This window comes from Choloepus didactylus, chromosome 1 (genome assembly GCF_015220235.1).
Source record: "Choloepus didactylus isolate mChoDid1 chromosome 1, mChoDid1.pri, whole genome shotgun sequence".
NCBI lineage: Eukaryota > Metazoa > Chordata > Mammalia > Pilosa > Megalonychidae > Choloepus > Choloepus didactylus.
In genome coordinates this window covers 158,060,053-158,076,986 of record NC_051307.1, presented here as the reverse complement: position 1 = coordinate 158,076,986, position 16,934 = coordinate 158,060,053, and the positions used below count along the sequence as shown (strand labels likewise).

General features: G+C 35.2%; 1 protein-coding gene and 1 non-coding gene across 4 annotated transcripts in view; one reads left to right on the top strand and one right to left on the bottom strand.

The window, feature by feature from the left end:
* ARMC8 (armadillo repeat containing 8) overlaps positions 1 to 16,934 on the top strand; it is a 117,965-nt gene that overhangs the window by 33,922 nt on the left and 67,109 nt on the right. For all 3 annotated transcript variants that reach the window (XM_037844224.1, XM_037844234.1, XM_037844217.1), the window contains 8 exons: positions 11 to 82; positions 2,150 to 2,292; positions 2,396 to 2,493; positions 4,847 to 4,939; positions 12,314 to 12,394; positions 14,388 to 14,463; positions 14,561 to 14,651; positions 16,308 to 16,368. In XM_037844224.1, the coding sequence (XP_037700152.1) occupies positions 15 to 82; positions 2,150 to 2,292; positions 2,396 to 2,493; positions 4,847 to 4,939; positions 12,314 to 12,394; positions 14,388 to 14,463; positions 14,561 to 14,651; positions 16,308 to 16,368 (711 nt within the window). In that variant the 5' untranslated portion in view covers positions 11 to 14. The remainder of the gene's footprint in view (positions 1 to 10; positions 83 to 2,149; positions 2,293 to 2,395; positions 2,494 to 4,846; positions 4,940 to 12,313; positions 12,395 to 14,387; positions 14,464 to 14,560; positions 14,652 to 16,307; positions 16,369 to 16,934) is intronic.
* LOC119510829 lies at positions 11,350 to 11,456 on the bottom strand. The gene has a single exon (XR_005212037.1). It is a non-coding gene; the product is annotated as a U6 spliceosomal RNA (small nuclear RNA).

Sequence of the window (16,934 nt, the reverse complement as noted above, 5' to 3'; positions counted from 1 at the left end):
CTAAATTCAGAGACATGAAAAATGCTGTAATTGGCAACAACAAGCAAAAAGCCAACCTCATTGTTTTAGGAGCTGTTCCAAGGTATGTTTGCTGTTACCCCCTTTTCTGCCATTCATACTGTGTTTCTAATGTCTTTCTTACTCTCAACCATAAGACTAGTTTTTTGTTTGTCTTCTGTTTTTAAAAAACCTCTTAATTTATAAAGTAATGCTTCGAAGCCTATGATGTATCTCAAAAAAAAAAAAAAAAATTAAAGTACCAGAGAATAGACTATGAAGTGCATGTATTCATACATTTAAAAAATACAAGAATTTCATTTACCCTGAAATAAAAGGATGTGTTGGGTAGACAAGCAGTGAACACTAGCCTGATACATTCTTCTCCACATCCTCAGAGCCCTGGCAGATTTTTTTCCTTCTTATCCATCAAATTATGTTCCTCCGATCTTTTGAAACCTTGCTCCACATTCTCCTTTTTATCAATTAAGATATTTTCAGTTGCAAGTAACAGAAAACCTATTCAAATGGAATTAAATAGTAATTGATTTTTGTAAGTGACGAGCCCAGAAATAGAGCGGGCTTAGGGTACGGATTGACCAAAAGATTCATGGTTTCACTGGGGCTTCAGTTCCATTTTGTTGCATTTCTTTAGGCTCTGCTCTCCTCTGTGTTTGGGCTTTTATCAAATTTTAACAGTTCCCAGATTCACATGTATATACCACACTGTCCAGGGCAAGAGAGCATGCCTTGGTCCTAGCATTCCCAGCAACAGCAGTCCTGATATTTATTCTCTTTAGTCTGGCACAGGGCACATGTCCATCCTGAACTGGTCACTGTGGCAGTGGACATAGAATACCCTGATGGCATAGCAAGGCCGTGCTCTCTACTTCAGGAGCCTGGGATGGAGTCCATTATTTCTGACCCCCTGGATCCCAAAAGATAATTTAGGGGCTCATGGAAAGTAGGAAATGAATACAAGAGGGGAGCAACATTAGATGTCCTTCGGAAACTTTTCCTTGTATCTGAAATTATTCATTCTGTACTTGAACTTGCTGTATGCCAGGCACTCTGCTGGCAGTTTTTGTGTGATTGGATAGTAATAATTTCTTAGGATTCCTCAACACTTTTTTTGGGTTAAAACAAAGCAAAACAAAACAAGACACCTGCTTGGCTTTTAATCATTAGGCCCTGCTTTTTTTTTTCCTTTTAATTTCTAATTTTTAGAATTTGCTGTTTTTTAACATAGAGAGTTGGTTTCTTTGATGATCTCATAAACTTCCTTTTGGCAGGCAGTGACAGTTATGTAATTCTTTTCCTTTGCTACTCAGAACTAAGTTTTGTGTGCAATTGCTATAGTTTTTCATAGAGAATTTTTCAAATTTTTGGTTTTTTTTTCTTTTCTCTATTTTCTATATTTTGATATAGGTTTTAATGTTTTTAACATAACCAGCCTCAAATATATACCTTAATAACCATAAAGCCCTCAGCAGCCTTTCCTGGGGATTTGGTGTTTAGTATATATAAATAGTGCTTTGAGGGGCATAAGGGTTCTACCCTTGAGGAGATGGTTTTAAGTGGCAGAGAGTTAGGGTTTGTGGCATACTTGCTTGGTGAGCTGGGCTGGAATGGAAATGGGAAGATCTCCTCATTGGAGAACACCCATGGGAGAACTGGGGAAAAAGGAGAGCTTCCCTTTCTTCAGGAACTGTAAAAGGGCTCTGAATATTCCCTCTAGGCTAGAGCTCTGCAATCTCTGAACTACTGCTCTGGCAGTACTTGGTGTTGGGAGTCTTCATATTCTGAAGAGACCCACGAGGAAGTTGCAGATAACATAGACTGCTGCTATTTCTACAGAGACCACTTGTGGACAACTGTCAGATTTACAGCTTTGATGAACTCTGAGATTATATGATAGTTCTTTTGTTTAAAATGAAAACAGTCTCTTCTAAGATTTTTTCCCCTTATGTTCCTTTATTGAATTAGCAGCTAATATAAGCAGATGACCATTTCCTAGAGGGATTTGAATAAGCTGAGTCAGCCATACTTTAGTATTTGAGATATATTGGTAGGCTTTTTATGTCATATTATTTTTAGCTAATTTACTTTTGTCTATGTTTTTCAGTCTCTTTATTAAATTCCTTCTTTTTAGATTGTTGTACTTGCTTCAGCAAGAAACCTCAAGCACAGAGCTGAAAACTGAATGTGCAGTGGTATTGGGAAGTCTTGCTATGGGTACTGAAAACAATGTCAAGTCTCTACTGGACTGCCATATTATCCCTGCCTTACTGCAAGGTATGTTGGGAAGCCATTTTGCACAAGTAAAGATTAGAATCAGCTTGCGGTGTTTTAAAGCATGGTTGAAAGGATGAGTTATAAGTCTATTTTCTATTAATAGGACTACTGTCCCCAGACCTGAAGTTCATTGAGGCTTGCCTCCGATGCCTGCGCACCATCTTCACCAGTCCTGTCACTCCAGAGGAGCTATTGTATACAGTGAGTTTTAGATGTTTTTGAATCATCAATTACATTTCAATAACAGCATACTGAAGGATCTCAAAAGTTACAATAACTGTTATTTTATAGAAAGATCTCATGAAGTATTTGAATTCTTGTTTATTTACAAATATCAAATATTCTAGGCTATGTAAAGAAGTGAAAGATAAAGTCTGAAATCTTGAGGGATTTACAAACTGCTGAAAAAAAAAAGACACATTTTTATCTATGCATATGTAAAAATTTAGCTAGTATATTTAATGCTAAATAAGTGATGGGGAGTTAACTCACTTTAGGTTAAAGTTCAGCAGAGTAGGCTTTATAGAGAAGCTAGAATTTGACCTGGTTCTTGAATAATGGTAAGATTTAGAGAAGTGGAGAAGGAGGCCATTCCAGGAAGTATCTGTGTGAGAAATAACATGTAGAAGTAGGCAGAATACTTAGTCTAATTTTCCAGAGGTCCAGTAGTCATGTTTATAAAGAGATTTAAACCAATTCACCTGCCTTCTTTTCTGTATCGTAGGAGCTTTTCTTACCCCCAGGCTCCCAAGCCTTTAATATGGTAAGAATTTCATCCCAGCCGCCTGCTATAACTCCTTCTTCCTCATCTCTAAATGGATTTCATACTCACTAATGTATCACAGTGCACAATTAGGAAAACTCTGGTCTAGGCCTACTTAACTTTTTTGTACAAGAGAAAAATTAAGATCCAGGGAAGTTAGGTGAATTCTACAGTGGAAGTGTCTAAATGACAAAATATCTTGATTTATGCCTCAGAGACCATGGAGAATCCGTGAAAGGTTTTGGGTGAGAGATAACTATCAGAGAGCAGTGTTTCAGTATAATTAACTATCCTCTGTGAGTTGGATTGTGTAGAGACCAACTTTATAGCAACTCTTGCACTAAACTAGAGACGGGTAAGTCCAGTCAGAAGAGGGAAAGATTTCTAGTTTTAAATCCTGTTTATCAGACGAGTGACTTTGGGCAAATTATGTAACTGTTCTTTGCCTTGTTTAATCAGTGGTAAACTGCAGGCATCTAGCAAAATTGGCAGAAAGAGGGCAGGTATGAAGAAATGGGATGGGGACTGTTGTAACTGAGGAAAAATAAGGGATGGGAGAGCATGAAGGAAAGGAAGGAGGTGGAAGTAGCTTTAGGAACTTAATAGAGGTTTTTTTTTTTTTTATCTACCTCTTGATTTGACTGTTCTGTCATAGCCTCTTTCTGCTTCCCTGTCTTCTGCCAATGGAAACATAATTTCCTCTCCCTGCTCCCACCCGCTGCAAAATAGACATGTGCTTGACAGTCTCACTTTTCTCTTTTTTTTTTCCTGTGAAATAAGTCCCTGAATTTCTTTGAGATTCTCTAAGTTTTTTATTTTGTTTTTAAACTGCTTGTGATAACAGAGAGTCGTACTAACAAGCAAGGGAATCAACAGCCTTTTCTTTTCCTACTTAGCTTTTATATACCTGGGATATTCTCTTCTTTCTATTATGTTTTGTGAGGTTCCTCAAAGTGCAGTGTATAGATCAGCAAGATCAGCCTCAGGTGGGAGCTAGTTAGAATACAGAATCTTAGGTCTTACCTCAACCCCCAAAATCAGAATCTGTATATTAAGATCCCCTGGGATATTTGCGTGCATGTTCATATTTGAGGAGCACAACTCTAGAACTTGTGAGAGCATGGTCATCATCTTGACTATGCGGCTTAAGTATCCTATTCCACTTGTGGTTCAGGCCAAATTCCCCTATCAACTTTTACTTCCTTTTGTTTTCTGAATAAAAAATTCCTGGAGAACCCTGCAGCAGGACCCTGTGCCACATGTATATTGCTAAGTGTCATCAGTAGGCAGAATGGACTATGAGAAGTTGCTAATCATCTAAATTGTCTCGTTCGGATTGAAAATAACTACAGTCATCAGGAGCGATTGTTAGTGCTTAGTGATACGTACCATAACATCTCAGATCAAAATTGTCAGGTTTTATTTTTATATAATAATTCTTCCCTAGAAGCTATTTATTCTTATAAATCTTATTATTTATCTCACATTTCAGTTTCAGAACAGATTACTGTAAAGAGTCTTATTGAAATGATTTTGTTTTATTATAGGAGAGAAATTGAGAATTTCCTATTCTCGTTTTTGTTGTCAAGGTTGAATACTGAAGCCCTTTCCTTGTCCTTTGCCTGGACAGTTTTGATACCCATGTTGCTTTTGTAGTCCTTATAAAGACTTGATTTACTGTCATTAAGATTCAAGATATACTGAATATGTACCTGCTCATTAATATTTTGTCAAGTGCACTAGCAGTACCTGAGTTCCTTGTTGCTGTGCTCTCTTTTTCTTCAACTCCAGGATGCCACAGTGATACCGCACCTTATGGCACTGCTTAGCAGGTCCCGCTATACCCAAGAGTACATCTGTCAGATCTTCTCACACTGCTGTAAAGTAAGAACCAGAATAAATGTTCTCTATTATGTAAAATCTTATATGCCTTCAGGAGATGTACCATCATTGTGTATCCTCACAGAGATAGTCTGTGCACATATAAGCAAACCTGTGGGGTGGCATACTTCACATACTTTTCTGCACCTTACATTTCTCACTTAACATATCTTGAAGGCTATTCCATATTAATACATAAGCTCCTTCATTTTTTTTAAACAGCTGCCTGATATTCTGCTCTGTAAATGTATAATTTATTTAACCAGTATTCTGTTGATATTTATTTTGTTTCTAGTTTTATGCTCTTACAAAACAAAGCTGCTATACATACTTTGTACAAAGGACATTTTATAAGTGGAATTGCTGGATCAAAGATGACATGCATTTTATCACATAATGTCTTTTATAGAGATTGTACTATTTTATACTTACCAGCAGGGTGTGATAATAATTGTTTTCCCACCTCCTCAGTTTCCACATTGTTGGAAATTGTTTTAAGTGATCTCATACATGGAGAAATGAGAGGTATTCTTTTCTCATTGTTGAGAAAAGTTTCTCTGTCAGTAAAAGGACCAAAACTTAAATTGAAGAGTTCTGTGAAGTGCTACTTACTTTGCTTCATAGAGTATATTGAGAGTAGTCTTTTGATAATCATGGGTGATTATTTATTTGTGATCTCTTTTATGTGTTAGGGAGGCTTCTGAGTACCAGAAATATCTAGAGATCTGTAAGAAAATGTAAGAGAGATGGTGAGAGTCACCGTTTTGAGAGGAGTACTGAAATGAAATTTTTTTGTTAAATGTAAAGAAGAATAATTGGAGTTTAGGAATATAAAGCTTTCATTATCTACCAAGGTGATTCAGTAAAGCCATTTGATGTCTAACATTTAAGTCCAACTCCATTCACCAGTGTTATAAATACTGCTATCTCAATGGATTGGTTATATTCAATATATAATTGAATGTTTGTGATTACTGAGGAACATCATATACACAATACAAGGTCCACTGCTTATATTACAATTTAATAAAATACCTTTGCCATTAAAATTATATTGACTAATTTTTTTTCCATTTAGTTGAAGGATATTACAATGCCTTATGATCCTGCTTATAAATATTGATTACTTGTATAAATTGCGTCCACAGTATAGAAGTAGACTAAATCCATACAGACTCCATTATATGTCATAGAAATTGTGTCTCTGTGTGTTTAATAAAATATCTGAAATTGGTTTGTATACTAAATAAAACACAATTCCATTTAGTCTTTATATATTTTAGATTACAAGTCAGTAGTATTGTTATATATCAGTGTTACTTCTAGAGAAAACAAATAATAAATTCCTTGATCAAAATCCTTTTTTTTTCGGGGGTGTGTCCTGTGGGAAATAGATAAAAATGAAGATGGTTCTCACCCTTCATTCGGTTCGTATTTGAGTACCTGTTATGTGCCATCATTGTTTTAGGCATTAGGTATTAGATAAAACAGACAAATCTCTAGTCTTGTAGAGCTTATGTTCTAGTAGGGAAAGACAGCTAAATAATTTATATAGTATGTATGGTAAATGCTAGGTAGAGAAAACAAAGCAGCAGAGAAGGGGCCTACAGAGTTCAGGGAGTGGTGATGTTGATGGTGGTGATGTTCCACCAAGACGAGGATACCTGAGCAAGGACTAAAAGAAGATGAGGGAGTGAGCCATGCAGCTCTATGGGAGAAAGAGCATTCCAGCAGAAGCAATAGCAAGTGCAAAGGCCCTGAGACTGCCTGGGTTATTCAGTAAATACCATGTATGCTGGAAGAAAGTGAGCAGGGGAGTGAGAAAGAGATGATATCGGAGAGATGTCAAAGATGACCCAAACATTTTTGGCTTATGCAACTGGCAAGACAAAATTGCCCTTATTAGAGAAGGTTTCTAAGATGAAATGAGACATCCAAATAAAGATTGTAAATAGGCGATTAGACATATGAGTCTGGAGTTCAGGGAATATATCTGGGCTAAAGATAAATATTTGGGAGTGTCCAGTTTATAAATAGTACTTCACAAGACACTAAATTTATGGATTATCCACTTTGCCTTTTTAACTCTGGGTCAGTTTCCCTGCTTCCCTGTTTATGCTTTGATGTTGTTCTGCCCTAGTCTTCTGGTTTTGGTTGAGAAATTAATTCTGAGAAGAGCACAGTTAAGAAGCAGAAACTTCTGTAGGCAGGCCACTCATAAAAAGTCAGTTGCCTTTAGACATTTTCTTGTTTGGATGGACTACACCTTTTTTATTTGGAGTAATAACCAAGAGAACACTGTAAAGTGGTTCAGTAAAGCCATTCTCCAAAAAAGCATGAAGCTAACTTGGCATGAATTTCATTCTCGGGTGTTTATTATTTAGGGTTACTCTGTCCAAATCACTCCTTTGGACCAGCGTCGTAATTTGCAGGGCCCAGTACAAAATGAAACCGTAGGGCCCCTTATTTAAAAATTAAGAATTTTAAGATGGCAACGGCAGAGCATTAAACCAAGAGTGGAGCCCTTTTAAGTATGGAATCCTGTGTGACTCCGCAGGTTGCCAGCCCTGCACTTCCCAAAATGAAACAAAAGATGAAAAGTAATGTCACTTATCTTTGGGGTGGATTATATTTTCACTGAGTGTTTTCTCAGTGGAGAAATAGTTAAGTCCTTTAAAAAAGTTCTTCACTCAAAATTGCTTTAGAGTTAAGGAAGTAAGCCACTTAAAACCACCAATTGGATTCATAGAAATTCAGTTGTGTAAATTGTGAAAATGCAATTTTTAAAACTAGACTGAGCAACAGTCACAGATATGACAGTGTGTTGTATTCTTCAATAGAGTGGCCATCTTCATCTTACATGTTCCTTAGTTGCTGAATGGTATAGCAGAAAGTACACGGAGATAGCATATTGAAGTTTTGATATGGCTCTACTGCTAGGCAACTAGTTGAGTGAGTCTGGGCTTGCCTTCTTACCTTTCTAAACCTTTTGCCTTATGAGAAAAATAACAAACTTGAACTGGCTAATCTCTATAATGTGTTTTAATTTTAAATATTCATGACTCTGTGTTTTGAGTCATTTGGAGTCATGCATTTCACCAAATAATCAATCTTTAGAACATGCTGTGCTAGTAGTAATATTGATCATTAGCTGTAGTAGTTATTTCTTTGGAAATATAGCCAATTGCTGTATCTTTTTTTTTTTTTCCTTAACTAAAACAGATCACACTATATGTAATATTTTATACTTTTTTCCATTCAGTGTAGCTCAAACATACTTTTGCAATAAATATATTTTTACAGTCTTATTTTTAATTACTATGTTGTATTCCACGGTTTACTCAAACCCCCATTGTGCATTTTAGGTATTTTCTAATTTCTATTATAAACTTTCTTTTGTTGAACGTTATTGAAATTGCATCTTAGCACAGATCTTTAGGTTATTTATGAAGATCAGTTACCAGAGTGCAATTGTTTGATATATTTATTGTTACATACCCTTCCAGAAGGATGTAACCCTGCTTCTGCAGTACCTGAAAATATTGACATTCTCAGGGCCTGAGTTTTATGTGTGCCTCCTGTTCTCGCATGTCATCCATGCACCTGCAGGTATAATTATAAATACCACATATTGGCTGCTTGTCATGTGCTGAGCACTGCTCCAAATGCTTTCCTTGCATTGTCTCATTTGACATAGCAGAGGCCATAGCTTATTCATTGTAAACATAGTAATGGAGACTCTGATGAGGAGCAAAAGAGAAGAGTCTCCTAAGAATCTGACTTTTTGTTTGTTTTTTTTACCTTCTAACAAATAGGTAACTGAGAGTAAATTGTGAAGATAAGCCTAAATCAGACTTAGCTTACTTGTCAGCATACTAAGGTTTTTTGCCTTATAAATTTTGACATTCCAGTTTAAATTTTGGCAGAACTTAAAAGAATGGCTAAGTAAGCAAGGTTGCCTCATTATTCTTCCATCCCTGTCCTCAGCCAATCCATTCCCCTGCCTGGAGGTGACCTGATATTAATAGATTTTTTTAATTTTCTTTAAGAGATGTTATACATATACAAGCACATACAATAGGTATATCCTTTTCCTCCATTTTAACACAAAGGGTGGAATACTATATACATTGTTCTAAACCTTTTCTTTTTCTTTACAGTATATCTCAGAGATCATTTGTATCAGTACATAGTTTTCTCATTTCCTTTTTTACCTTATTCCGTTGTATGAATGTTCCATACTTTATTCAGCTGGTTTCCTATTGATGAACATTTAGATTGTTTTCAGTCTTTTGCTAGTCAACAATCACTTAAATGGATATCCATGTGCATGTGTCTTTTTTTCCTAAGGTCTCCCTCTTTTTTATGAATATCCTTACTGATGAAGTTGTATTTACAAATGGTGATAAAAAGGCCAAACAAATAATTTTTCCCTGCTGCTTATAAGACCTCTAACTTTTTATCCCTCAAATTTTTTGCCCCAAAGATTGCAACAACTTTTTTTATTACGAAAAAGCTCTTACTCCCCTCCAGGGTCCTACATAGGATTTTGTAAAAACAATTGCAAGGAAGTAATTAGTAGCTGAACTAACTGGAGAGGAGGAGCTATCATTTGACTCCTACCAGATCTCTCTTTAGTCCTTCTCCAGCTCAACCCACAGAACTGGGGGGTTGCCCTTAGGGTGGGAAGCCCTTAGCCCTCATGGTCTTAAACTCCAAATTGATAGTTCTCAGAAATCTGTGTATCTGCTTAAGAAGTGGCAACAATTTAGAAGTTAGAATTCCAATTAATATTACTACTAGCCTTTTATTTTTTTTTTGCTCTTTAATAACTCAGGGAGAGAATTCCAGAGTTATAATTATGATTAGCTCATAACACAAATGCTTTAATACCTTTCAGCTCTATCCCCTTCCCTAAGTATATATACATTTATTTAATATTGACATCAGTATATGCAAATTAGTAATTTAAAGTGCTGTCCCATTTAAGTTTTGCAAAATGGACCCCTGTGAATGAGTCTTAAAATTCTCTAATGAATCTTACTCATTTTGGTTCTATATGTAAAAAAGAACAACATAAAAATAAAAGGTTTTTTATAATGAATGATAATACAGAGATCACCAGATCACTGTTTTCAAAGAAACGTGTCAGTGTGTCAGTAGAAAAGCTAATATTGTATTTTAGATTATTGCTGTTGTCATTGGGTTTATGCATGTTATAATGATTCATTGAGGTGTAATGTCTCAGAGCACTTAAATCTGGTCATTTAATTACAGTGGCAAATGCTAATTATCAGATTAAGACTTGAGTCAAAGTGATTTTCTCTCACGATGTTCTTCAGTATTGTCAGTGGCATGAGTGTGGCTGTAAATCTGTAAATTCTGAGTGTTAGTTCTCTCATTTTAAAAGAACTAGTGATTTAATGATTTTCTTTTATTTGCGATTTCAACTAAAACAGCATTGAAAAGTTTCAGATGAGCAATCCTAAAATTGTTGAGACGTTTTTGATGAGTAATGCTAAAAGCTATTTGGGTGACTTTGAGGGAATGGATTATTCAAACCTCTCATAATTTAACATAATAATTTGACACATAATTATATCTCTAGGGTCCAATTTTCAGTGCCCTTTGGGGATTGCTGTGGTTTTGACTAGTAGATGCTGTCCTCTCTTGAACACTCCAGAATAGATCCTGAAAGATTTTTAATGAGGCACGGAGTTCTGGAGTCTCTCCTATACCTGTTTGCCAGGGCTGGCTATGAGACAATGTTTCAATGTTGGGAAATGCTTGACCCTGTTGATTTGAGCTCATTCTTAAATGAATTGCAACAAAATTGTCATTTTCTCAAAGCCTTTCCCTGCCCACCTCAAAAAATTAAGGGTTTGTTTGACATCTTTAATCCTGTGAGTTGACCTGTGCACTGTCAAAGCAACAGGAGAAGAGAAACCTCAAAGACTGTTGTCAAAAATTTTAGATTCCAAATGTCTTAAATAGAATTGAAACTGCTGTGATAATCAGTGAGGCTTTGGGAGGTGGTTTAGGTGATTTAAATGTTTAAATTATAATCTAGATACTTTTTCAGGAATAAAGCTATTTAATTTTCATTTTTGGGAAACTCCTCTAAAATAGCATAGATCTTTGATCTTCCTAGTTTGGTATGTAAGTTTTCAGTTCTCTTTCCCTCCTTTCCTGTAGTTCCCTAAACTCCTCACTTTGTATTTGTGTTGAAAATGATAGGAAGGTGGGTGATGCTGTCCTGAAGCCCTTATAGAATCATCAGAAGATAGCTGGTTATTGTTTTCTATCAGAAGTTAGAAAATATGTAGAAATTTATGAGAGAAATTGCTAAATTATTGTGTGTATTTATTTATTTTTTAATCTCCTCACTTTATTTTTTTTTTATTTTGAAATAAAAAAATATGGAACGCTTCACGAATTTGCATGTCATCCTTGTGCAGGGGCCATGCTAATCTTCTCTGTATCGTTCCAATTTTAGTATATGTGCTGCTGAAGCGAACACTGTATTTATTTTTAAAGGACCTTTTTAATAGTATATAAAACACTTAGGAGATTGTTACCTGTAAAATAGATTATGGCTGTTATGGTATTCAGAAACGTGAAAGATGGATGTTGTGGTCCAGGAAAGAATGAGCATCTGCAAGATAGTTGGGCTAACTTGGGGATTGGAGAGATCCGTTTGAGAGCTCTTTTTTCTCGCCAGTCACTGGTTTCTTCTGGTGATCCCAGACAGCTAGCCTACCTTTCAGTGCTATGTTTCTCTTCTGAAGAATGATAAGCAATAAATAACACCCTTGTCCTGGCTTGAATTGACTTTTCATTGACTGAATGGATGAGGTGGGGCATAAATTAAGAATTGTGGCAAATTAAAAACCTCACATTAGCCTTTACCTTGTCCAACTTGAAGGTCTTCAGTAAATTGATTAGTAGAAAGTGGAGTTAATGAAAAACAAAATACTTTGATTTTCCTTTCACTTCCCTCAAGTGATCATTTTGAAAAGACAAATAGTTATGATATAGAGCATTGTGTTTCCTACTATAACATTGCTCATACTTTCCTGATGTGTTAAGTAGATTAGGCTCTGATCCATTTCCTCTTGCAATTAGTTTTAGAGTTACCCCTGACTCTTTCCTTATTTGGGGGAGGGAAAGAGGCAGCAGCACTTCTAGAGCTGGGCTGAGGTAAGATATGGCAGCCTCTTGCAGGACTGAAAGCAGTGTCTATCTTACTTTTGGGGGATGGATTTATACAAGAAAAGAGTAATTGAGAATTCTACATTGTGGTGACTTTAAATAAATGTGGTTTTATTGGAATAGATCATTATGTTTCTTAATGTAATGTATTCTCTTTTCTTACAGGGACCAGATCATCAAACAATTTTATTTAACCATGGTGCAGTTCAGAATATTGCTCACCTACTAACCTCAGTGTCCTACAAAGTAAGAAGTTAAATTATGATCAGATTTTTATACTTTGTATTTGGTTTCTGGAGTCGTGGTTTCTAGAAAAAGGCACACACATATTATTGCTTCTTTAGTAGGCATCATGATCAAGAGTAACATTGTATCAGTAAAGTGTTAATGGGATATTGTTTTTACCTAAAGAATGCTCTTTTAAAAAAAGCTGCCCCTGCATTTCCACTTTTTTCAGAATATGGTTGTGACATGAATTGCTGTTGATTTTCATTCGTAATCATTAATGGTATTTCACATCTTTCTAGTTAGATGCCAGTGCCACTTGAGTTGGTGCCTTAACATGTATAGAGACAGTGTCAGTCTCTAGAAAGATTTTGGATTTCATACTTGAGACATTTGTTTAGTCACAGTGATTCAGACTTTTAGCATATACCACATATATATCAGCATTTGAAAGTGATCTATTTTGTGTTTTGAGTTAAAAAGTCGAGTGCATTCTTGATTAAATTTTCCTTACTGTCTTTTATATATGGTTAAGTATCATCATAATATATTATCAGGCAACGAGTTAATACTTTGGCCATTTATGGTTGTCCAGTTTGCATGTGGTAGCTAATTTGTAAATTGGGACATTGTCCTTATTTTGTCACATTAGAGCTGGGTGTGCTATGAGTTTCCTGCAAACTCCTATCTACTTTTATCTCCTATCTACTTGTAGTGATTCTAGATGCTCTTTTGCTCCTTGGCTTTACTATAGGTATGACCTGCTAATGTGTATGTTTTCCCTACCTCAGACACCCAAAGTTTAGTCTTGACGATGAGCTCATGAGAATAGGCATGGGGGATAGAGCCAACTTGAAACTAGCTAGAAATAGGAGAAGGAAATACATACTCAGAGCTGCTCCCTCTACTCTGTTCCACACACAGGCTGAAACCAGTCAGCACTTGCACATCAAGAAGCAGTTATTGGGGTGGCTTTTTATTGCCCCATCTTCTTCTCCATCCTATAGCTTCATTAATTCCCCGTGCTCTTCCTGCATGTCTTTCTCTTCCTTGCTGGACTTCCTTATCTATCATAACAAATTTAAAAATTTACAGGTTGTGTAAGGAAAAAGTATCTGGTAACATTGTGGTTTGTGAAGGCTCCATTGTGAGGGGTCATTAACATGCTCCAGGTTCCACCTGTGGGCACATGCTTACGTGGCAAGCATTGCCCAGGTGAGGCTCAGGCCTTCTTCACACTCCAGCTACCTTTCCTGTGAATGCCTGCCAACCTCAGGTTCCACGTAAGAACATCATATATACACTCAGACTTGGAAGTGAGGACTAAATCATCTGGTAAAAACTAAAAAGAAAGAATGAAAAATAACAGCTTTCATGGTAGCTCTTGCAAACTGTAAGATATATTGTATGTGGTCCAAGACATTGGGCCCTCGGTTTCAATCCAGACCAGTAACCTAGTTTTGAGGAGTAGAAGCACAATTCTTAGGTGCTTTAAAAGTTCAATTAGTCCTTTTCAAATGCTTATCCTATCATGATATTTCTCCTCCTTCCCCTACCCCATATACAACTACAAGAATACTTTTTTTTTATCCTTCCCTTCAGTTCTCTGGTTTGTAGTTTGGGAAGAAGAAATGTCCACTTGAAAGGCACTTTGTAATTAATTGTTATTAAGTTCCCTTTGTTATATCAGCATTGTATTTTGTGCAGTGTTCTTTTAACTTCGAATAGGAATTTATCCAGTTTCATTTTAATTGCCACTTCTCCCTCACTCTTTCTTTTCTATTACTTCAAAATTAATTTAAACTTTTTATAATTAATTTTAACTCCTATATTCTTCAAGTTATAAAGTTGTTATTTTTTTGCCCTGAGGCCTTCTTTTAGTATTTTAAACAGATTTAGTTTAGTTAATATATTCAGAAAAGGAGTTTAGATTCTGAGAGGTTAAAGTTCTTATTTGCAAAATTAAAATAAATGCTTTTTTTTGTTTTGCTTGTTTGTTCATTTATTTTTACAGGTTCGAATGCAAGCACTGAAATGCTTCTCAGTTTTAGCTTTTGAAAACCCCCAGGTATCGATGACCCTGGTAAATGGTAGGCTGGAACTTTCAGTGACACCTACGTGATTTAATTTATGAAATTTGTAGATTTTAAGAAGTTCCTTAATCCTTGTTGTTTGTTTTATTTCTAGTTTTGGTTGATGGAGAATTATTACCACAGATTTTTGTGAAGATGTTGCAGAGGGATAAGCCAATTGAGATGCAGCTCACGTCAGCAAAATGGTAAAAGTTAAGATAATGTGGGAAGAAAAACAATGCTTTATCAATAACTCAGAGGATTTTGGAGCAACCTGATCAGCTGGCTTCCAATCCCCATCTTGTTTTGGGATTTTGAAATCTGAAAGTCATGGAGTTGTCTCTTTTTTTTTAAATGAATGTGACCTTTTTACTCAGCTTATTACTAGTGTTATACAGAACAGTAATTCTTATAACATCTGAGACTATCTATAGAACATTACTTCAGTACATTCTTAGCTTATTCTCCTTGTATGTCAGTTGACAGAATTATATCAGATTTAACCAGTGCATACTGTGCTAAGCATTAAGCCAGAAAAATATAAAGGTGTGGAAACATGGAGTGAGAATTAATTGAAGTTAATAACCAAGGCATGATTTTAGAGAATGTGGCTTCTTCTTCTTTATAGAAACAACAAAAAATCCTCATAGATATGTGACAGTTATAAGGTAGTTATGTAAAGTTATTTGCTTAATTCTGACTCATACAAGCATGACACCTGATAATTCTGTATTTCTTATCTTCAACAGATGTATTAAACACCTATTCTGTGGGGTTCTATGCTAAGTATCAATTTAGGATCAATCTTTAAGAATCTGTGACTCTAATATTTCGGAGAGAATGAGAAATTTTCAATAAATTACTCATGCATCTGGAATTTTTTTTCTTGTTTGTTTATTTGTATGTTTTTGTTTTTTTTTTGTCTTAACTTCAAAACTGAGCATTTGCCTTTTTGTTAATAAAGTAATGTTCTCAGTAAATAGTTTCCAAAAACAATATGCTAACAAACAAGCCTCAAGATATTGATAACAGCTACAAAGAATTCAGTCCTCTATAAGTAAAAGAAATATGCTGATTTGTTTATAGCTATTTGTAGAAGCCAAAATACTGTGTTTTAGTTTTGTTTCTTTTTCCCCCGGATTACTGAAGGAATCTAATTCAAAAAGGAAATTCATTAATTTAAATTTCTGAAGTGCTTAATGTTCAGGGCCTGCCTAGGGAATACAAATTAATTTTGTTTTTATTCAAAGCAAGATATAATTGTGAAGGTAAATTATTTTTCAGTAGAACCGACTCTTTGACTCATCTCTAAAGCCACTGCTGGTAACTTCTGAATGGTTAGCTAATTTCTGATGGATAGTTATAAGTGTTAGAAGTTAAATGCCTCTTCTGTGATGGCTTCTACTACTGCTATTGTAGTTAGAATATTGCAGCCTGACTTCATTTAAACTTAGTCTGTTAACCTTATATTTTATTTTTCAGTGTTCTTTTATTCCCTTTTAATTACAGTAAATTTCAAACATAAAATTAAAGTGAAAAATCTAAAGAACCCCCATGTACCGAGTACTTAGCCTCAAAATTTATCAACCTATTTAGCCATTTATTTTTTAAAACAATTTCGTAGATTAAAAAATAAATGTCTGCTTTTTTTCTACACATATGTATATCAGTTAGTTTTCTTTGTTAAATTGACTGAACCTCAGATAAGGGGGTATCAGAACCTTCTCAAAGCCTCAAGATAAATGATAGTTCTTGTCAATTTTTTGTGTGTATGTGTATATAATATGTTAAAGACAAATAGTTTTTCTTTTAAAGTTTTAAAATCTGAGCAAAAACTTTTATTTTCTGCCATCTTATTTCAGTTTAACTTACATGTGTAGAGCTGGAGCAATTCGGACAGATGACAATTGTATTGTATTAAAGGTAAGCTGATTCTTTCTGGAAACAGGTTGTAAGAATTATCCAGTCATATAAGTATTGTGTATAAATATTGTTATTCTTATTTCTTTTTTACACATTCATCATTATGGCATGTGTGGGTGGCATAAAACAATATTAAAAACATCATACTTTCTTTTCAGTGGGATGGCATGTGGTTTAAAAACATTGGTTTTAGAAGTGTTTTAAAAGTCAAGGTGAAATAATCCTTTCCTTGCCACAACTTTTTCACTTTTATGGTAATTAGGAAGATACTGAATTTGTGAAAGTACGTAAGTCGGGTGAAATAGAAAATACTGTATTTAATCCTTGATTTTCATTCAGTTTGCAACAAATTTTGTAGGCAAGAGGTTTGCCAGTTCTGCAGGTAAAGACTATATCACAATCGTAGCAGATTGTCAAAAAGACATAATGAAAGGTAATAAGTAAATGACACATGAAAACAATCATCATCATTGTGGTATGTCAAATGAAACTAGAATTCAGAAAAAACCTGGAGAAGAGAGGCTCTAAAGTCATAAGATCTGGATTCTGGTTTTAGCTGAACTGAG